Genomic DNA, 22,749 nt, shown 5'->3' with positions numbered 1-22,749 from the left:
CATATTTACACACACTACCTGTCTCACGTCACACCGTCATAACAAGCAGCATTAACAAATATGTCTATTAAAAAAAAAGTTTTTATAAACATTTTAAGACACTTGCATTGCATTTATAGAATGGCAGATGCTATTTGTTCCAATGGTATAGCATTGGATATATATTGGAAATATATTTAACCACACGGTTAAATATATTTAACCGTTATCAGCAATAAAGTTTGATCAGCTCTGAGATGTTTATTTAATAAACACCAGTACAAATCCTGAAATAGCTGGTTTGAAACCCGCTGTGTCCGTTTAAGTCGCTTTCTTTTATTTAAACACAAAATAAAATTAAAATAAATTAAGACGTCCACTGACAGGCAGTCTTGCATTATTCATTGGAAAAGGAGCAGGTAGAAGGTACCAGATCTTATGATTTCCTGCCCCTCTAATACTCACAGCCTACAAACATTTAAATCTTCTCACACCAGATAATCTCTTAAATGATTCCCACACCGAATGATACTTAAACATCGCATTCTCATCGCGTGTCCTTCTCCTCTTAAATTATAACCCCCCTCTCTGTCACAAAAACATTTTTTGCATATTGTATGGAAGTTGGTGGTCACTTCCGGCTGCGTTCACACTGCAGCCGGAAGTGACCTCATTCCGATTTTTTGTCAAATCTGATTTTTTTTTTTTTTTTTGCCGTGGTCGTTCACGCTTCTAAATGTGACCTGTGATCTGCAACGGAAACTGCAAAACGACCTGAAAATGTCCCGCATGCGCAGCAGAGGGCGCAATAACGTCACACACAGAGAGCGTGCTCGGTGTTTTTGCCAGCCGCCATAACAAGAAGAAGTGCTCAGTGTTTGCAGAAGTAAACATGGATGCTAATAGAGGAGCACAGCCTACGGTTTTAAAGTTGTCCGACCGGAGCCAGCGCTTTAACAACTTACTCCTCATTACAGTCCGCCATGGTTGTTGTTTGATGTGTGTATCGTGACGCAGAACAGTGACGATGAGTATCAGTGACGTTCAGATCGGATGAATGCGACCCGACCGTTCAGATTCAGGTCACGTTTGAATCGGATATGTGTTGGATATCCAAGAAGTCTGGGTCGCATCGGAAAACAATCAGACCTGTGTTGTTCAGGCTGTCATGAAAAGATTATTTACAGCTGGCATTAAATCCAAACAAATCTGAACTGGGTCACTCTTGGCCCAGTTCAGATTTGTGAATGCAGATTTGTGAATGCAGCCTGACTTTAATCATGAATTGTACATCTTTCAATTTTACAAGGTCCCAGAATTTTACACATTTGGATGAATAAACAACGGGTTTGCGTGTTCCCAATGTCCCACTTTATGTAGTATTAGGATTGTTTTTTGTTTGTATTACGTACAATGGCTGTAAACTTGTTCTGCGTGTATTGCCCCAAAACTTACACACAATACAGTCAAACGTGGTACGATGAGTGTATTATAGAAAATAAACCAAGATTTGTATAATCTTATTCCCCTCAGAACAGCAACACTTTTGGCTTGTTTTGATTTTTTGATCTGTGGTTTCCAGCTAAATTTATCCTCCAATACTCAGAAATTTGATCTCATGGACTCGTTTGAAAGCCACACTGTCAATAGTTATTTTTATTGCATTATTTTCTTGTGTATTGTGGTTTCCAAATATCAGGAATTTAGCTTTATGTAAATTTAATGACAATTTATTGATTTTGGACCAGTGTTGTAGATCTTTTCTTTTCTGTATTGACCACCTCAGACAGTTGTTGGATGTTTTCTCTGGTGCAGACGACGCTAGCATCATCTGCAAATATAATACATTTTAACAGGCTTTGATACTCTGGATATGTCATTTATATCCTTATGCTTAATCAATCTGATTTCTGACTACATATTTCTACAAATTGTTTCCTTTGTCCAATGTAGCCTCTAGGCTAGTTTAATGCTACCCCCCTAATTCCATCCCTTTCCAGTTTTTCGAGTAAGATGTCATGATTGATGGTATCGAAGGCTTTCTTGAGAGCTAGAGATCTGCACCGCTTGCAAATTTCCTTTTATCCATCCTGTATAACATTTCTTCTGTTAACACCATCAACGCCACTGAAGTTGATCTATTTTCTCTGAAACCATGTTGATAGTCTGTCACAATGTTGGGCCACTTCACCCACTTTGCCTGCTGCTGGTGGCCAGAAGGCCCAGTGATGTCGACTACACGGCAGTCTCTCTTCTGTCAGTCCGTCCCAGAACAGCAGTGGCGACGTTGCAGCTCCTCACCATCAGTGTGTGAATGAATGTGTGCATAAATGGGTGAATGACTGACTGCAGTGCAAAGCGCTTTGTAGTCCTTTGGACTAGATAAAGTGCTTTGGCTGTTGACCAGTTTTACAATTTGCTTGAAAAAAACAAAACAAAGACAGGATTATTTTTTTTATTTCAAAGGGAATGTTCATTATTGTACCCCGAGCACCACTGGGCATTTCTCAAGGGTTAATTTTAGACCATCTGTTTGTTTCTTTGTACATATTGTTCTTGGATTTGTGACAAATGACACTTGATCCAATGAAACATCGAATCCACCCAAAGGATCCCGTTGAGACATTCTGTTCTCTCGCTTTGTAATGATGGCCTATAAAAAACTCGCTGGGTGAGTTTTCTAGAGCTCGTCTTACATAAGAAGGTTGACGTAATGAAATGGCACACAAAGGTTTTCACAAAAGTTTCTCAACCCCTTTAACTTTTCCACGTTTTATCATATTACAAGAAAAAAACCCAAAAACTTCAATGTGTTTTATTGGGCTTTCTGAGATGGATAACCTTCATAGTCTTTCTGTGAATAACTGAAGGTCAGCTGTTCTGTGCGGTTTGTTAGAAAACATTGATGAACAAACATCGTCAGAAAGACCAAGAAACACAACATGCATGAGAGAGAGAGAGACGGACAGTAGTAGAAAAGTTTAAAACAGAAGTTGTGAAGAGCTTTTATTCAAACAGACTGAACTGAAATTGAAACTCGGAGAGAAGAGTTTCAATTTCAATTCAAGGTAACCAGAGAGGCTGCAGACAGAAAAGGGTTTAGACAGAACAATGATGAACTGGGCACTTAACAAATCTGACCTACAAAGAAAGGTGGCCAGAAGAAAGAAATCCATGAACAAAAACAACAACAATATCCTGACAGTGAAACAACACGCTGGTGATGGTATCAGGTCAGAGTTGATAATACAAGGGAATATTTGAAAACCCAACTAACATTGCAAGTAACTTAAAGCTGTAGAGGCGATTCATCTTCTGGCAAGACCTCAACCGTAAACAGACTGCCAGAGTCGAATGGAGTGGGTTTTTTTTTTGTTATTTAATCAGAGTATATTCATGACAAATTCAAGATACGGTGTAATTGAAAATCTGTTTACTCATAAACACATAATTGTACAAAATGAAGAAACGAATGACAGAATGGGCAAACAAATGAAAGAAATAATTTAAGGAACAAACCAAACAAACAAACGAAAGACCCCTCTAGTTCAATGCACTTTATTTCTTACACTTTACTTATGAGTTTTCACACAGAACATAAGTTTGACTCTATATGTGTGTGCATATGTAAATAAATATTGAATTTACAGTTTTGTAAATACAAGAAATAGAGGGGAAAAAAACACAAAAAACTCAAGAACCTAGTGAAGAGATTAAAAAAAAGACCCCAAAACAACCTGCAGCGCTACAATGAAAGTTTACATGCAAATATGTACACATACACACATGTTACACATACTCACACACACATCCAAATAAGATCCGGTTGGGACGTTCACAAGGTGACAGAGGACAGGAAAGTAAACGGCATATTTAAGATAAATTAAATATAATCAGTTCTTATTGCGAGTTGTTGGAGTGTAACTTATGTAAGTAAAATGCAATAGTTTCCAGATCCTCCGAAACCTGACAGATTTGTGATTAAGTTCACGAGTCAACTTCTCAAGGGGGATAAGAGCTGAAATCCGCATGTTGGCAGTGACCACAAACAAAACACGACTGCCAGCAGAGATTTAGAGGGTGTTAAATAAATTGCCTGGGGTGTGTCAAGAAGACAGTTTTCACGCTTTGATCGAAGCAGCACCGATTAATGTCTGACGGTTAAATTTACCTGTAGCTCTAAGACCCTCTGTTTCTAAGCTAGAGGACGTCAAATTGGTCAAGGTGTAGAAACCAAAGTTTACTGTGCACAAACAAACTCGTGTGGAAACCACTCAGGTATTTTCTTAGCAACTCTAAAGTGAAAACTCAGAGCAGAGAGTCGGTGAAACTGGAGAAACCGGTTGATCGGGACGCCGTAGTGGGAGTAGCGTCCAACATAAAAAGAGCAAAGTGTTTAGTGGAAGTCATCACACCTGGGGAAGGCCGTCGACCCACACAGGTAAGACCTCTTTAATAATTATACATAACATTTTGATCATTTCTTATCTGAGCTGAACAAATGTGTGCTACTGTTTGAACAAGATCTCCAGAAATAATGCTGGTGACTGAACCTGGATAATAATAATAAATAAATAAATAAATAAATAGTAGTGCTAAATGTTTATTTAAAAAGAAACTTCATAATTAAATGATTAAATAATTTAAACAATTTAGCAACGTTTGAAACTTACAATGCTAACATAGCCTGAGCCAAGTCGAACATTTTTACGGCGAAATCAATTTGTGCAACACCTTTAAAACGCATCATGACTCCAAGCGCTTTGCAGGAAAATGGATTATGATTTTGAGAACAAAATTGCTAAATTTGACTCGCAGCAATCACCGTATTTGTGGAAACCTGTCGGCTGCTTGCTGACTCCACCTGCAGCAGGAATGTGCAGGCTGCTATTTTTAAATGAATCCTCTTGAAGGTGTTAAAAAGGCAACAAATGGCAGCTGAGTAAAGGAGCAAAGGGGATTCCAGTCAGGCACTGGACTTTAACCTGGCCGACATGAAAAAATGATCAGGAAATACAGACGGTTTTAAACTTCACTTCCCATTTACTGTTATTTAATTTCACCTATTAGGGTTAATTATTATGACTCTGCCATTATAAATAAGGCCACGGAGCAAACTGTTAAGATTTACTACCAGCAGGTATGTACTATTGCTTTTGAATTGCTTCTTAACTGCACTCTGTGTAAATCGTTTGGCACAAACTACTGTTAATGAAATTATATGCAGTTAAAGCCAGGTATTTACACACGCCAAATAAAAACACACACGCTTTCTTCTCATTGTCTGAAATTAAATCTTAGATTAGAATCTTAGATTTCTTTGTAACTTTCTTCAAAATTCTGATGTTTACTCCCAGTGGGACAGTAGCTAGGATAACTGTCTTTCAAACTGCATGACTTGGGTCAAATCTTTTGGGTTTCCTTCCACAAACTTCTCAATAGTTTACTGGAGTTTTGGCCCATTCCTCCTGACAGGACTGGTGAAACTGAGTCTTCATTCAAGCCGTTTCAGATCCTCCCACGACTTCTGCATAGGATTCATTTCAGCAGTTTGTGATGGTCACACCAAAAATACTGACTCTGTTGTCTCTAAGCCACATTGTAAGCACGTTTGCGGTGTGCTCAGAGTCATTATCCACTTGGAAGATCAATCTGTGCCCAAGATTTTTCTTCCTGGCTGATGTCTCTAGATGTTGCGTCAATATTTCCACTTTCCTCATGACGCCATTTGTTTTCTAAAGCGGACCAGGTCATCCAGCAGCCAAACAGCACCAGTTAGGACGGTCCAAACGTCCACGTTCTTCCTTCAAAATATAACGATGGTCATTGTCACCAAACAATGGCGAACTTTTAGGTTCATCAGACCACAGGACAGGTCTCCAAAAATTAAGATCTTTGTTCCTGTGGAGACTGGCAAGCTGCAATCTGGCTCCTTATACCTTTGTTTTTAAAGCAAAGGTTTCTTCTCCGCTGAGTGGCCTGTCAGCCCATGTTGGTACAGAAACAGTTTCACTGTGGATGATGACACCGTCTAACCAGCTTCAACCAGCGTCTACAGAAGGTCTTTGGCTTTTGTTCTGAGGTCAATCGGCACATTTTAAATCAAAATACATTCACCTCTGTGACAGAATTAATCTCCTGTGATGATTGGACATACTTGCGTAATTGTTTGAACAGATGATTGTGGCACTTTCAAGCATCCGTGAATTGTTCCCAGGGATTAACTGGACTTATACAGTTACATAACTCTCTTAATGATATCTTGTTCAACTTCATTTAACCTTCCCACCGCGTCAAACAAGGAAATTGAGAAAACAAAGTGTTCCCGGTCTGGCATTAAAGTACATCTGCAGGTGTGTCTCCAATTAATTCTAGTAGGCCAATAACATATCGCAGGTTTCCAAAGCCATTACAAAATAATCTGACTTTCAGTCATTGTGTAAAATGGACTGTAATCGTTCGGTATGTGAACTTCCGAATTCGAAGAAAGTGAAAAAAACAAAATCTTTAGGTTTTCTGGCATTTTGTAGATACGTAGACAAAAATGTGAGTAACTCTGACTAACGTAAAACAAGAGACGTTTGGTCTGATTTAGTTAGCGAGATAAAAGAAAATGTGAAAGTTTCCTTTTAATTGGTGTACACTTCAGCCTTCAACTGAAAAGTACTGAATAGTACCTTTGAGAAATGGCTTAGTTACGAGTTATTTTGTGAACTTTTTCTAATTCAGGGTCCATAAGTCCAGTTTTCAGTTTTTAGTTCTTGTAATAGAGCAGATATACTTTTTTTTCTTTAGCTTGTCTTTCCCTTCCATGAAAAGGTAAGCTTGTGTAATTGTTTTTTTTTTAATCCACCCAGAAATATGGCGTACGCTTTGTCTGAGGAGCAAGTTCTGTGCGTCATTTGCATGGACAGCTTCACCGATCCGGTGTCCATCCCATGTGGCCACAACTTCTGCCTTGAATGCATAAATGGCTTCTGGGACTCAAGCCACAAGTCCGAATGTCCGCTGTGCAAAGAGAGCTTCCACACCCGTCCGGACCTCAGGGTGAACATCGTCTTAAAAGACATTACCGAACAATTCAAAAGGTACGGATCTATTTCAACGTCATACAATCAAACGTGTTCCTCTTCCATTTTTACTAAACCCGAGTTCCGTGTCACAACAAAAGGTCTATGAGGAGCAAACAAGCAAGCAGGCCAGAGCCGGCGCCGAGGAAAAACCCCTCCAGACGGTCCTTAAAAGCCGACAACATAACTTGCGACGTCTGCAGCGAGGACAAGCTGACGGCGGTGAAGTCGTGCCTGGTCTGTCAGGCGTCTTATTGCGAAATGCACCTGGTGCCTCACCTGAGGGACCCGGTGATGACGAAGCACAGGCTGACGGATCCGGCCACCTTCAGCACAAGTCACCTCTGCAGAAACCACAACAAGCCCCTGGAGATGTTCTGCAAGAAGGAGCAGACCCCCGTCTGTGCCAGCTGCACCGAGAGGGACCACAAGCACCACGAAGTCGTTCCTATGGAGAAAGAGAGCAAGCGGGTCAAGGTATTTTACTCCACTGTCGTAGACTTTACCATTATTTCAAGTCAAGTCAGGTTTATTTGTGTAGCCCAAAACAACAAGGCAGTGTATGATGTATAAAAACATCTTACAGTCACCATTTGTGAAACAAGTAATACATATTAAATTTTGTCAAATGCCATCAATGAAATCATCAATACACACAAAATATGTTGATCAGTGATCCATTTACTACTAATCAAAAGTAGGACTTTAGAACTCCATGTTCCTGGTTTTAGTCAGAACGCCAGCAGCAGCGTTCTGGATCATTGCTCGGTTATTGTCACCCACTAAGTTGTTTAATTTTACTCTCATTTATACCAAACAGTTTATTTCATAACTTTATGAACCAAGTTCTATTGATCTTTAAGACAATCTGTGTTGTTACTTTAAATTTTTGTTCAGGCACAGCTGAAGGTGGTTCAAGTAGAGATTCAAGAGATGATCCAGACCAGACTGAAAAAGACTGAGGAGATCAAGAACTCCGTGGAGCTGAGCAGGGCAAGGCTTTTATTTCAGTTCAAATTCAGTTCGTTGCACGTTTACTCTTTCAAGGTGTCCAGTGGATTTATTGCATTATCTGCAACCATTTCTGCTACTGCTTTATCAATACATCATCAGGAGTTAAGCTGAGTTATCAACAAGTCTTATCAAAACAGAATAAATGTGCTCAGTGGGACCTGTAGTTTATTTTGAAGATATTCAAAAAGAACAATTCTACAAACATGTTGGAAAAAATCATTTAAAAAATTTGCATTCTAACTCGCTTTCTTTAAACTGTGAAATCAGTTTTCGTTTTTCTGATACTTGCAGATAGAGAAGGAAAAGGAGATACAAACCAGTGTTCACGTAGCCAACCTGGCAATAAATGCCATCGAGAGAAGCCAGGCTCTGCTCATCGAGGAGCTCGAAGAAAAGCACGAAGCAGCGAAACGGAGAGCAGAGGATCTCCTGGAAGAGCTCGACCAGGAGCTCGGCGAGCTGCAGAGGAGACGCAGCGAGCTGCAGTACCTGGCGAACACCAAGGATCCACTACATCTGCTGCAGGTCAGACGTGGACCGATCACCACAAAAAGACCGTTTTAGAGAATGTGCAAACTGATAGGACATAACACAATCCAATATACCAGATTATACCAGGTCAATTTCACCGACGTAGCCTTGACAGCAGCAATACCAGGCTTGTTTCTGCCTGTTAAATTGATTTGCTGTGTTCATTAAATAAATCATTTTAGAGCTTCCCCTGTCTGAGCTCTCCGCCATCGTCAACGAACTGGTCAGAGGTCAGTGTTGATCCTGACATCTACATAAAACGCGTGAGGACGGCCTTCTCCAAGCTGGTGGATCTCTGCCAAGAACTTGAAAAGAACCTGTGTGCGGCAGGTCTGTGACTAATTAATTGACATTGCATTAAATGTTGCTCTGACGTCCTTCATGAAGATTTTACTTGATTTGAATCGATTGTTTTTTCCTGTTTCTTTGCAGAAGTCACCAAGATGGTCAAATTTGCAGGTATGCTAATGAAGATTCAAGGTAGTTAAGGAAATGTATTTTTCCTTAACACCGATGACCAAAATGTTTAGGGTTTACCAAGACAAACATGAAAAACTTCAGTGATACTTAGAATAATTTCACATCCGATAGATGACTTGGTTTGATTAGGGACCAAAGGTGCAACATTTGTTATGTAACGTTTTCAGCTGCTCCGGTTTGTTTTCATGCTGTTTACATTATATACGTGTATAATGGGATACCTCTATTGGCCAACTGATTTATCAACCATTTTGCTAGTTCAGTGAACTAGCAAGTGGGCGGTTTTGACCTGACTGGGATTGGTAGGAACTTTTTGAAAGCAGATTAGCTTTAGGAATTAAGGAGTCATTTTGAAAGCAGATCGAAAGCACTGAACTAACATTTTGCTAGTTCAGTGAACTAGCAAAATGGTGAACGTTGTTCACCCTTTTGAACAATGTTGGCTCTGTACCAAGAACCACTGAAGAAGACACAAGCGCAACTTCCTTCTTCATAAAATGTGAACAAAAATGGACCAGTGTCAGATTTTGGCGGATGTAGGAATTTTCCTTTGTCTTTGGCAAAAGATCAAGAGACGTTTCTCCTGCTAGTGTTGGACACACATTTGTTTTGGTTCTAGCTAGAATGTCCTGTGCGTTGGCTTGTTTCCTGGATTTGGAGCAGTTCCTGGTCCGTTTGCCGTATCATAGTCCCACCAGAGTTTGCTTTTTTGTTCCGCATCAAAGTTCGATTGCAAATTCGGACCTCCCTGAACAAACCGGACTAAACAAACGAGAGTTTGATTAAAGCAGACTAAACAGGGATGATGTGAATGCACCCTTAGAGAGATTAAAATTTTTTATACTTATCCATCCTCAGTGGATGTGACTCTGGACCCTGCAACTGCTGCCAGCTGGCTGCTTCTGTCCCCGGATGGTAAAAAGGTACATTTTACTGAGAGACTGCTTCATCCCTCACTATTACCTGCTCTTCAGAGTTTTAGACATGTGAGTTTTGGACTAACAAGTATCATGACGGTGATCCACAGGTGAGCCTGAGCTCCCAACAAAGAAAGCACGCGCTCTCCAATGACTCCCGCAGGTTCGATTCCTGTGTTGCCGTTCTGGGGAAACAAAGATTCACCTCTGGGAGACGATACTGGGTGGTCAAGGTGAGAGGCTGACAGAATCACAGCTATTGCTGAACAGTGACAGACAGTGTAGGAAAATTGCTAACTTGTAGGCAATTTAGAGCTCAAAGATTGATGAGAATTGCCGTTTTAGTCTTGTTTGATGTGGCAAGGAGTTTTAAGGTTTGACCTTTGAATTAACAAGAACCACTGGGGTAAATAATTCATCCAACTGAATCCCCTTGTGAAATCTCATCAGTTGTTTAATTCTGTGCTCTGATTTATTTAATAGGTAGGGGATAAAACAGACTGGGATCTTGGTGTGGCCAAGGAGTCCATTAACAGGAAGGGCTCCATAACTGTCCGTCCAGACAACGGTTACTGGGCCATCTGCAGGCGGAAGGGGGAGAGTCTCCGGGCCTGCGCCGGACCCTCCGTCATCCTCAACCTCCATGAAATGCCTACCAAAGTGGGGATTTTCCTGGACTACGCAGAGGGATCAGTGTCATTCTACAACGCGGACGCAAAGACTCACATCTACACTTACAAAGGATGTTGTTTTACTGAGCCCATGTACCCATACTTCAATCCGTGCCTTCACGACAATGGGAGGAACACAGCACCACTGATTATCTGCCCAGTGGAAACGGGGCTTATTGTAGAGACGACAGTGAACTGAAGTTCAAGTCAATTAAACAGATACAGTGAAGTCCCGTTCTCACCTTACTGATTACTCCAGGTTATTAATGCATTTTAAAGGCTTAAGGAAAATGCTTAGGTTGCGTTTGTTTTGTATTTCATGTTTAATACCAGAAAACTAATGAGAAGATTCAGAGAACTTCAGAAATCAGTTTACATTTTAAAGCCCTTGTTGTAAATAACAGTGTAATTTTCTGTCTCTTTATTGCTTAATGAACAGTGTTTATAATTCTCCTAATTTCTTTGGGACTTGTTGCGGTTTTACCTTCCACAAACCAACAGTTGCCAGAAACAGTGAATTATCTTGTTTTACAGGTTGTTGAATCTTTTGCCCTCCGTTTCTCCTAACATGTTTTTTGTCCATCGTGCTGTTTAATAAAGGTTCATGTCATTTAGAACTATGATATCACATCGTAACATGTTCATTTTTCATTTTCCTCTCACGGGTTCTGTGATGTTTGGTGTTTTTAGGGGGCTGAGGTCATGCGTTAACCCTCGAGCAGTTTTATTTTAAAATGCTTTGGAGGAGAGCGGCAGACGTCACATTCGGACATCGGGTGAAGGGGGTTAGGCCGGACCATCTCGTTTTTCAGTTAGGTTGTAATCAGAAATATAAGAGTGCGCACAAAACATTGCTTGCACACAGTTTTTGTCTGGAACTGGGGAAAAATACAAAAAGGTGTAATCAGACACTGATTAGCACAAATTTAAATATAATCAAGATAATTAGGCATGAGGTGTAAATGCTACCGAGTCCAAGCCTAGCATTTCTCAAATGAATCCACTGTTATGCAAAGACCTGACCACGTGGTATGAAAACAATTTTTTATTTTTTGTACCCTGCCAGGGGGTCTTTTTGTTGTCTCTAGTGTCCCTTAGTGTTTGAAAGTAGGCTGACAGGAAAGGGGGGAAGACATGCGGCAAATGTCCGCTGGGTCCGGGAGTCAAACCCATGACGGCTCGTCGAGGACTCAAGGCCTCCAAACATGGGTCCCCTACGCCACCACGGAACGCCCGAAAACAATTTTTTTAAAGGGAGGAATGTCTCTTTCTCTGCCGGGAACATCAGGAGCCGGTTCAACTGCATGATTAGACAAGTATCTAATAAATTGCGGGCATTGCGCTTTCAGTTTAGGACTATTTATAACTTAATTTTTACATAAACATATCAAATAACATTAAAAATGGAAAACTTTGTTGAGGAAACTTTGTTGTGCAATACCAATACCTGGGAAACTTGCTCACGTGGCTCGCCGCAGTAAGCGTGTTTTAGAAGGTCACACAAAATCGAAGGAGAAACGCAAAGAGCACATGACGCATGCGCGTCAACAATTACTTCAGTTGTTCACAGACTTAGTTTGTTTGTTAATGATTGATAAGATGCAGAACTGTATCCTGAAAAGCAAATATAAAGCAGTTGCCATGACAATGAGACAGCTGTAGAGAAAAACTTTAAGTCTAGGTTGTCCTGCACTGAGTCTTCCGGTTGATCTCCCTGTTAAAGATTAGATATGCAGGGAATGCTTATTTCAATACTAAATGTAAAAGAATGTGGCCTTTTTAAATCAAAGCGACCTTTATTCGAGTCACAGCTTCAGGGTTTCATTGTGAGGGAAACACTGACATCTAGTGGTGATCTAGAGTTACAGCAGCTTTTCATTACTTTCACAAAACATCAAATCTCTTAAATTTGCCCGTTCCTTAAAAATTTAAAATAGAGACTAGCAATATGGATTCTATCTTTTCTTTTTCTAGAGCAAAAACAAACAAAAAAAACCGTCATTCCCTTTAGGATTATATTATTTTGTTTCATGTTCAGGTTAATCCCACCTAAAGAATTTCCTTCATGGCAACCATATTTCATGAAATCACCCACTGCTTACCCACGAGTTACAGCTGTAAATGCGTTCAAGCTTAGGTGCATAATATATAGAATAGCAGCTGCCATACGTCAACGTTAGCAATCATAAAGGACTGATAAGATTTCAGATGTTCTCTCCTCTTCTTACAAACATCACCAGCAGCACCTTTTAACACTTAAGCGTTTGAAATTTCAGACATTTGCATTAATCAATAAAACTTAAGTTAAACACTAATTCTGGCCAGTTGTTAAACTCTTTCGTTAAGCCAACCATACCATAACATGGGGGCTCATTGAATTTACGTACCATTAACTATTGGAAACGAATTTTTCCATTGGTACCAGTGGTGTCAAGAAAAGTGCTGACAAGGTTTTGTTTACCAACGCAACAGACGAGATCCAGGTGTGTAATGGTGATTGCAAGCCAGGTTAATCTGGGAGATAAACAGACTTAGTGGCTACATTCAAACTGAAAGCAAATGTAAAAGTGACCCCAAAATGTAAGCAAAATTTTGTGGTCTAGTTAGAATAAGTGTGAACACTCAGATTTGGCCCATAGCTGATTGTTTTTGAGTCAGATTCGAGCCACTTTGCAGCCAACCGTTTTGAATGCGTTTCTAGTGGGAAAAACCAAAATGGTTTTTATGCGACTTTGACGTCACTTTCCTTCGCCTTTTGTCATAGCTGTGCACTGGCAGGAGGCGTCAGTAGTTAGCAAGTTGAACAGCTTTTGTATTGCCCCCATTGCAATACAACTTCTTCAAAGAGATGGGCCTCCTTAAACAAAATGCCTATTTGTGCTGGAAAGACACTTTATAAAAGTAAATACACTTTTCTTTGATTCCCGTGCCAGAGAGTTCTGTGCAAGACATCAGTTATTGTTCTCTTGCACATGAAGATCAGTTTGTACTGAACTCAGCTATAGGCAGCAAGTAATGTGAACAACCACGAAGAAATAAAGCAAATCTCAAATTTGGGCATTAAGATCTGAAGTGTGAATGCAGCCTAAAAAAAACCACATCCTCTGGAGAACCTAGTCTACTTGGGACTTGGAGAACTCAAGGCAAACCTTTCTGGGCCGTCAACCACAGGGATGGAGAACGCACGATGGAGCTCTGGAGACTGCAGTTCACAAGGTCAAGAACACTGACCCTTGGATAACACAGTGAAACTCTCGGAGAACCCTTTGAGGAGCTCCGGATAGCAGTCTTGGAAGCGTCAGAGTGATGGACATAACTCAGAAATGCAACCTGTGTGTTTGAGGAACTTTTGATGAAACTCAAAGTTCCTGGATTCTTCTGTCTAAGGCTTTGTTACGGATCCAGGCACAGAGATTACTTGTGTGGAAAAATCAGATGTGTTCGTGAACAGACTTTCAAAACCACAGAGTCACATGGAAACCCGCAAGGTGTGACCAAGAGCAGGAGGCTGAAATACTGGGGAGTTGATTACTGACAAGATGCAGGTGCAGGTGGGCGATTACAAACCAGGTCTCCATCCAGAAAATCAATGCTCTACACCAGGGGTGTCAAACTCCAGTCCTCAAGGGCCGGTATCCTGCAACTTTTAGATGTGCCTCTGCTGCACCACACCTGAATAGAATAATTAGGTCATTAAGGCTCTGGAGAACTGATCTACACAAGGAGGAGGTCATTAAGCCATTTCATTCCAGTGTTTTGTACCTGTGGTACATCTAAAAACTGCAGGACAGCGGCCCTTGAGGACTGGAGTTTGACACCTGTGCTCTACACAATTATTAACCCCTCTGGCAAAGATGACTTAAAATAACAGATGCCTTAAAATAAAGACATCTGTTATGGTGGTGGCAGGAGAACACACAATGAAAATAAATTTCAAATAATCTGTAAATCGAACACATTTAGTCAGAGCAGAAAAATCCTTTAAGGATCCACAAACATCGCATGACTTGGACAACCAAGTTGGACAACCATGTGGGTGAAGATCTGGCAAAATGTTTATTTGAAATACACACTTTTGAAATAGTGCTATGTTGTACTCATTTGTAATGAGTTGTATGTTGAGGGTAATAATTTCAAGTAAATCCTTATATAACCATGTTCTTCTTGTGAACCTGTGAAGGAAATAAACTCCTACTTTCATTCTTGGAAGTTAACTTTGTCTCCTCCCTCTGTGTCTTCATTGGACGTTGTCCTTCCTCTTCTGGAGAGGCGAAAATTTCCCATCGTCTTCGATGCGACTTAACGACCGTCAGCGACTCGGTCGGCTGGATCTCGCCTGTTTTTCGATTTCTATTTTCTCTAGAGTTTGGTCCAGCAGCTGAAGATTGATGAAAACCGAAGGGGAAGATGTTTATGCTGCTCATGACCGCCCTGCTGGGTAAGAAACTCTTTCCCTTTCCTAATCAGTTTAACAGATTTTAAGAAGCCAACACAAACTCTGCAAGGTGAGGATGTGTCGAGCCAGTATGGGTGCATTCCTCAGACAGGCGAGAAAACAGGTGAGCTGAAAAGTCCCTCTGAGATGAAAGACTAAAAAGGTTTGTTGCTCAGGCCTGTTTATAGAAGCTGCAACCTGGAAAACAAGTAAAAATGTGTCTGCCACTCCTTTTGTGTTTCTTTCATGGGCTTTTAATCAAATCGGTTCCCATGGAAGTCGAAGAAAACAGTTTTTCAAAGGGCTCATTTAAAGATAATTTAAAATTACAGAAAGAAAAGATGTCCTTACATATTCTGAACAGTGTTGGAGTCTGGATTTCTATTTTTTGTGTGTCTATGTCTTGCATTAAGAACTGCATGAGAAAAGATTGCATCTAAAAAGAAGAAAACTAAGTTTAAACAATAAGGATGATGAAGACTAAAGCATATTGTAAATAATTGTTTTTACTCAATTTGAAGATTTACAGCAATAACAAAGGATCTTTAAGACTACGCAGGATTTTTTAAATACAAATTCAGACATGAAAAAATACAGTCAACAATGGCATAATGCATAGAAATTGTGGGAAAGTGCAGAGATTGTACTAATTATGAATAATTAATTTTACTTAGATGTTTGACTGTCTCATGTGGAACGACTTCGGTGGTACAGGGACTGAAGGAGAAATTGCTCGTTTCACAAAATGGACTTTTTCTGAGCGACAGGAGAGAAATTCAGCAGAAATGCTGAGGCTGCCAGGACAAGGCAACGACACAGGGGCAACGTGATCAATAGAAATTGCAGTACAGTGCAAGTTAGCATCCAGAGCAGAAAATAAAGTCATTTAAGGCATTAAGGGGTACAGTGGTGAAACCATAGGCGATTCGGAAACATAATAGACCTCTAGAAAATATGTTGCTCATGTGTTCAAATCCCTGTTTGTGTCCTCACAGTTTCCCAGCCTGCTTCAGGTGCAGAGATGAAAGAGGTCCGTGAAGGGGCAGAATCCGTTCTGTTGCCCTGCTCCTTCAGTCCGTCTGATTTGGACAACGCCATCGTGGTGTGGAGTCGCAACGATCTCAATCCCCCGACGGTTCACCTGCGTCGGAAGGAAGGCAACGACATCCACAGCCAAAACAAACTCTACAAAAGTCGAACGTCCATGCAGGAAAATGCTCTGGAAACCGGAGACCTGAGCCTGACTGTGAGCAAACCCGAACTCACCGACAGCAGCACCTACACCTGCACTGTGCGCAGGCTTGGGGAGCAAGTGGGTCAGATGGACGTTAAGCTGGAGGTCCTGAGGAGTGAAGGTCAGTCTGCTGATGAAGAGGCACAATCTGTACAGATCGCTGTAGGTTTATTAGGATTACGGTTGTTAGTATTGTAATTTTCCGTCATCATGTTCTTATTAGGAGTTCCCACCTGGGTCACAATTTTCCTAGTCATCCTGACTCTGGTCATTGCTGCCGTTGTGGGGGCCGTAATTCATTTCAGGAAGTTTTTCCGGAAAGGTGGGTGCTGATGTTTGTTTCATTTTGCGCACTTTATGAGATGCTTTACACCTGATTTTTTTTTAAGGAAGTGACTTTACTGTTTCAAGTTTGATGGACGCCTGAGAATCATGGACACACATTAGTTTCCTTCTTAAGGCTTTTTCTGTTGTGGTTCATTTCCCTTAAAGACCTTAATGCCAATTTAAGGCTATGGCTGAATTGCACCCTCTAGGTCTCTGCATGTTAGGTTAATAGTACAAGGTTTACCCTAATGTATTATAAGCCTGGCGGCCCGTCAGGCTTATAATACTTGTCCCCTTTACCCTTCCTACCCCCCCATCAGACTAAGTGTTGCTTGTTTTTGGTTTTTGGAAAATAATAACAATAATAACATTTTAAAAATCACTTTTTTTTGTTTGTTTGTTTAAATAAGTCGGACTTCTGACTTTTGGTTGTGGTGTGGGACACCTCGATTATGAGTGTCCACCTTTCTGCCCAGTTTCTGAAAAACTTTCTGCAGACACTCTTGGTATGAGCACAGATTCATGTGAAGGATCACCAGGTGTTCCTTTGTTTCTTTTAGGCCACAAGAGAGGAACTCCTCAGGAAATGTCTTGAGGTTGACTGACTGAAGCTACTTTTAATTTTGTCTCTAGTCAAAACAGGTCCTACATGTCTGAGAGAGGATGCATGGAAATAAACTATTGATAAATTCATTGATTTGCTCTGAAGGAAAAGACCATGTCCGATGTCCAACTCACCCATGCAGCAGGTCGTTCGGTCTCAATGTCCCAAAAACACATCAATTAAACCATCCGTATCACTAAATCTGCACTTTGAGACGTGGAGCACACTTATTTATTACGATATTGTTGAATTGTTCTCAGTTTGTATTTAGCAGAATAGCTGAGACATATTTTGTAAGAATGATTTCATTTAAAAGTAGTCCTAATTCAGATGTGTTATCCTCTCCAAATTGGGAATACTGGAGAATTTAAATCCCAAAAACAAGATTGCTGTGGTCCCGTATTTCTGGACACTGTTAGACATGTCTGTAGGAAGAATGAAATAAAATGTCACCTTCAACGGTTCATGGCTTCATACACCTCAATGCCAGAATATGTTAGGTAAAGGAGAAATAGAAACCGTTTAAAGGAATGTGTCACAGCTGGAAATGCAGGACTGGGTGGTTATTAAGCTGTTGAGACGGAGAAAATGTCTTGATACTTGATACTTAAAGACAAGCAAGGAATACTTAAATGATGAAAAACATTGACACTTCTTGTTCAGATACGAGGTTGGTTCAGTAAAAGGGCCACAGGACCAACAAAGAGTTAACCTTTTACAAAGAGCAGTCATCGCAAATGCCGAGGCTAAAGTTTGCTCTTCTTTCAGTTCCAAAAGTTGAAGTGAACTCAGAGGTGGAGTCTGTCCTGCTGCCCTGCATCACCATCGCTCACCTTCCGCCGGACGCCAGGGTGGAGTGGACGGACAGCAAAGACAGGAAGGTCCATGTGTACGATAACGGCTGCGACCGGCCTGAGCAGCAGCACTGGTTTTACACGGATCGAACAGAGATGAAGAAAAAGCTGCAGAAGGTCTCCTTCCTCTGTCTGACGCTGAAATACCCGACGGACAGAGACAGCAAGACCTTCACCTGCTCCGTCTACAGCCGGGCCAGAATTGTGCTACTGAAGAAGCAGGTGGAGCTCCTTGTCATAGGTAACTACTGATGATGATTAGGGCTACTCACGCTTTCTAATGTAACTCTGTTTTAAATCTACAGTTGGTAAGCTACAAACAGCATGTGCCTTAATCAGTCGACTGGTGTATTGGTCTTGTTTGGTGAAGATCGCCGCATTGATTTTTGCATCAAGCAAGCCAGCCTGTTTCAATCCAGCAGAAGCAGTTGTTTTGCTACACCATAAAGACCTGCTGCTTTTGACTTAATGTTGTTTTTGTTTTATTTATTTACTTTTTTATTTTTGCCCTCTCAGTCCCAGAGGTCAAGGTGGACTCAGGGATGGACTCTGTTGTGTTGCCCTGCAAAACCAAAATCAATCTCTCTAAAGAGATCACCGTAGAGTGGTCCTGCAACGACGTCTGGGTCCTGAAGGTGCACATGTACAAGAACGGTTGTGATCGTCCCGAAGAACAGAGTCCGTTCTACAGAAACAGAACCAAGATGAAAGAAGACCTGCTGGAAACCGGAGACCTCAGTCTGACGCTGAAACACCCCACGGACAGAGACAGACAAACCTACACCTGCACGGTCTACAGCAGAGACGGGAAAATCCTCATGAAGAAACAAGTAAAGCTCAACGTCGAAGGTCGGTGGAAAACATTACCTTGTATCTCTAACCCAATCGTGTCTCTTTAGTCTAAAGTAAAAATCTCTCAGTAGGGGAAGCGAAAGAGATTCATATTTTTTATCCGTTCCAATGTCTCCTCAGACTGTGAGGTGGAGGTGGACGAGGGGACAGAGTCTGCCGTGTTGCCCTTCAAGACCTCAGGCGATATGTCAGACGCCAAGGTGGAGTGGTGGCGTTACGAGCCTGAACCGCCCATGACGGTCCACAAACATGAGAACGGCTGTGATCAGCCCGAAGATCAGCACCAGCTTCACAGAGAGCGAACAAAGATGAGTCCAGAAAATGGAGACCTGAGTCTGACCCTGAAGTACCCAACGGACAGAGACAGTGGGAGCTACATCTGCAGGGTCAACGGCAAGCAGAACAAGAGGAAGAAAACCGTGATGCTCAGAGTTGTCAGTAAGTATGAGCATATGAGTTAAAATAAATTGCATTTACATGTTCCTACCTGCATATTTCACTTCCCAACTCTCCAGCAGGTCCTTGTTAGCACTGTATGGCCTAGCATGTCTCTGTAAAGTTTGGACAAGACTTGCCTCACTGGCTGTGTCTCCATTACAAATGTGCTCAAAACTTTGTCAATATTCTGCTAATGTCGAAAACACGCAAGGACGCAATTGCAGTTTTTCCATTACATAAGAAACGCAATTAAAATCCCAAGCGAATAAGTTTGTTCATGTAATAAGTTATGGAAAAACACGCTGTGTCATCATCTTCCTACCACTTCCTGTTGTCTTCTTTGTTTTTTCTGAGAGTAGTAGCACCTGGTTGTTGATCACATGACTCGTGTAATGCGGAAAAAGTGTGGACATTGGAGTTTTGCGAAATACATTAATTTTGATTCAACCAAGAAAACCCAGCTCTTCCTAGTGCAGTGGTTCCCAAAGATTTTCTGGGCTCCCCACCCCAAAGATTACAATAAAATTCACCCCCCCCCCCCCAAAAAAGAAAAAAAATCAACTGGGCACACACATCATTCAACCAGACATGAACCTATACACATATTTTGTTTTCAAACTCCACTGAAATTTATTTCACACTTCAGGTTGCAACAAAACACACTACAAACCATCTTTACAGTGAAACACTTTTGTGCAACTGTTTTTTTTTTGTTAATCCATACCGCTTCCCGCGCCCCCCCTGCAACGGCACTGCGGCCCCTCTAGGGGGCACGCCCCATACTTTGGGAACCACTGTCCTAGTGCAAGACGTTTTTATTGAAGAATGTGTTTTTTTTTCAAAATTGTTGTTTCCATTAATTCTCATCCATAGTTACATGGTCAATGAAAATGCAGATTTTCATTGGACACTGGTGTTCCAGCAGTTTGTAGCTCATCACAGGTTTAAGTGTTGATGGTTCCTTGATTGTCCAGGAACTTCCCAACCAATTTCTTTTTATCAGTTTGGTACTTTTGTTGAATTGCTGGAACAACAATTTCAGGAATCTGTTTTGGTTTATGAAAGATTTTACCAGCATGCTAGCCATAAATTAATCTAAAGATATGAAATGAGTTTTGTTGTTGTCCTCTCAGACCGGCAAGTGGAGGTGGAGGAAGGGGCGGAGTCTGTCCTGCTTCCCTTCAAAACAACGCCTGACCTACCCGAAGATGCTAAGGTTGTGTGGTGGCAGCTTGACCCGGAACATATGAAGATCCATGTGTATCACAATGGCTCTGAGCTACAGGAAGAACAGAACCACTCGTACAGAAACAGAACAAAGATGAACGATGACCTGCTGAAAACTGGAGACCTCAGTCTGTCTCTGAAGCAGCCCACAGATGGAGACAGTGGGAGGTACAGATGTGAGGTCTACAGTGAGACGAGGGGGAGCAGGAGAGAGAAAACCGTCATGGTCAAAGTTAGAAGTGAGTTCTGAAGTTTAATCAGAAAACTGCCAGCTGTTCTTTTGTCTATGTCTCAACTTGTTCTGTCTCCTCTGCAGAGAGAAGCCAGAGTCAAAATGTGGACAAAGGAAACGGCACTGATCCCACTCCTCTGCTGGCTCAACAATCAGTTTAATTGGTTTGGTAGTTTATATCCAAATTTGGTTATCTTGGCTTAATGTTCAGTCTGTGTGACTTTGTCCTGAAGTCTAAAGACGTCACCCTATCTTCATCTAGTTGTTGTTGATGAGAGGCAATGGTGCTGGTCAGGACTATCCATCAACATGATCATGCTAGAAACAGGATCTCCTGTTTGGCAATCGCTCAACATTTGTCCTCCTAGGATTTGTTGGTGTCCAGAAATTTGTAGTGATTTGAGTTTTTCTGTTTGTTTATTTCTGTGTCTGAGTTTAATGAATGAGAGACTTTCTGTGTCTATTGTTTCTGTGTCTCGTTTCTGTGTCTATTGAGTCTCCGTGTTGTCCTGTCTACCCCTTGATTGTTCCCAGCTGTGTCTCGTTCCCTGATTAGCCTCTGTGTATTTAATTCCACCTGTGTTCCTTGTTCTTTGTCGGGTCATCGTCTGTATGGCCTTTTCTCACAGTCCAAAAACATATTAATGCTTAATGACTTGTCTGAAACCACAGAAAATGAGGATATGTTGAACGCATTTGTGGCTTTTAACTTGTGAAACAGAAATGGGTTTTGTGAGCGCTCTTATTTTCCCCTAAAGACCCTCGTCTCAAGAAAAATGACTGAGATTGGAACTGAAAACTGGCTCAGAAGGAAGAGAAAACACCAACCTGAGGAGCAATGTTACAATACAATTCATGCCACACTGACAAAAGACATTTCTAGACGAGTCAGCAGTCAGATTATTGAGGTGGTTATGTTTGTGATCATAATGTTTCTCATGTTTTGTCACACCATGATTATTACCCAGATGTTTCTATGTCCAAGAGAAACATCTGCTGATGTCCGCAGATTCTTTTATTAAAATAAACCAATTACTGTTCACTTCAAATGTACTTCATGAATGTTTACTAATTATAGTTAAGTGCAGCGGTGAATTGCATTTTCTCATTGTCTGAGTTTAATGAATGAAAGACTTTCCTGCTGACTAACATTAGCTGACCTTTGATAAATGACGTTGCTGTGAGGAAACTAACCAGGCTTCAGTGGGTAGATGCTGATCTATTAAAAACCCAAACTACTTCTCTCAGAAAGCAATTTTACTCTTTACCACTGGACAAATAGCCAGGAAATTATTCACCCTGAAAATACACATTTGAGATGGAGACTTTGACATCACTAATTTGACCTATTGTGTTATGTATTGATGTCTGAGTTTGGCGTTTGTTTACAACTTTTGATGACATTGTACCATACTATACCACACCACATATGGTGTGGTATAGTATGTTTCTCCCTTTAGAAACATACATATAGTATGTTTCTCCCTTTCAAACATATCTGAAAGGGAGAAAAACATGAACATAATCACAAATGTCCTCAAAAACTTTTTTTATAGTATAGTGGCATACCATGCCATAGTATGCTATGGTGTGGTATGCTATGGCATAGCATACTATGACATAGTATGCTATGGTATAATAATATCATAGTATCATATAATACTATGATAAGGCATAGCATCATATTATAATACGGCATAGTATACCATGCTATACTATGGTATGCCACAGCACACATACCATAGTATGGCAACTTTATTCATAAAGCACTTTAAAACAACCATGTCGTATATGCATGCATGTACTGTATGTTTCAGTAACAGTATACTATACTATGGCAAAATTTGACAGTAGACAGTGAACAATCCCCTCTAATGTGCAAAG

The 22,749-nt window shown here is 40.9% G+C and overlaps 2 protein-coding genes across 2 annotated transcripts; both read left to right on the top strand.

Moving 5' to 3' along the window:
* Positions 1-4,297: 4,297 nt before the first annotated feature.
* Positions 4,298-11,287, top strand: LOC116733380 (E3 ubiquitin-protein ligase TRIM21-like). The gene is made up of 10 exons (XM_032584210.1): positions 4,298-4,420; positions 6,837-7,067; positions 7,151-7,526; positions 7,947-8,042; positions 8,355-8,588; positions 8,777-8,924; positions 9,027-9,053; positions 9,933-9,997; positions 10,102-10,224; positions 10,475-11,287. Exons 2-10 carry the CDS (start codon positions 6,841-6,843, stop codon positions 10,859-10,861), a joined length of 1,683 nt encoding a protein of 560 aa, XP_032440101.1. The 5' UTR covers positions 4,298-4,420; positions 6,837-6,840; the 3' UTR covers positions 10,862-11,287.
* A 3,632-nt stretch (positions 11,288-14,919) lies between these two features.
* On the top strand, positions 14,920-21,914 carry LOC116732959 (uncharacterized). Its single transcript, XM_032583574.1, has 8 exons — positions 14,920-15,100; positions 16,093-16,452; positions 16,555-16,653; positions 18,031-18,357; positions 18,633-18,965; positions 19,089-19,406; positions 20,540-20,872; positions 20,950-21,914. The coding sequence occupies exons 1-8, from the start codon at positions 15,070-15,072 to the stop codon at positions 21,024-21,026; spliced, it is 1,878 nt and encodes a 625-aa protein (XP_032439465.1). The 5' UTR covers positions 14,920-15,069; the 3' UTR covers positions 21,027-21,914.
* Positions 21,915-22,749: the final 835 nt, after the last annotated feature.

The sequence above is a fragment of the Xiphophorus hellerii genome, chromosome 14 (assembly GCF_003331165.1).
Source record: "Xiphophorus hellerii strain 12219 chromosome 14, Xiphophorus_hellerii-4.1, whole genome shotgun sequence".
NCBI classification, from domain to species: Eukaryota; Metazoa; Chordata; class Actinopteri; order Cyprinodontiformes; family Poeciliidae; genus Xiphophorus; species Xiphophorus hellerii.
This window is presented reverse-complemented; position numbering and strand designations above follow the sequence as displayed.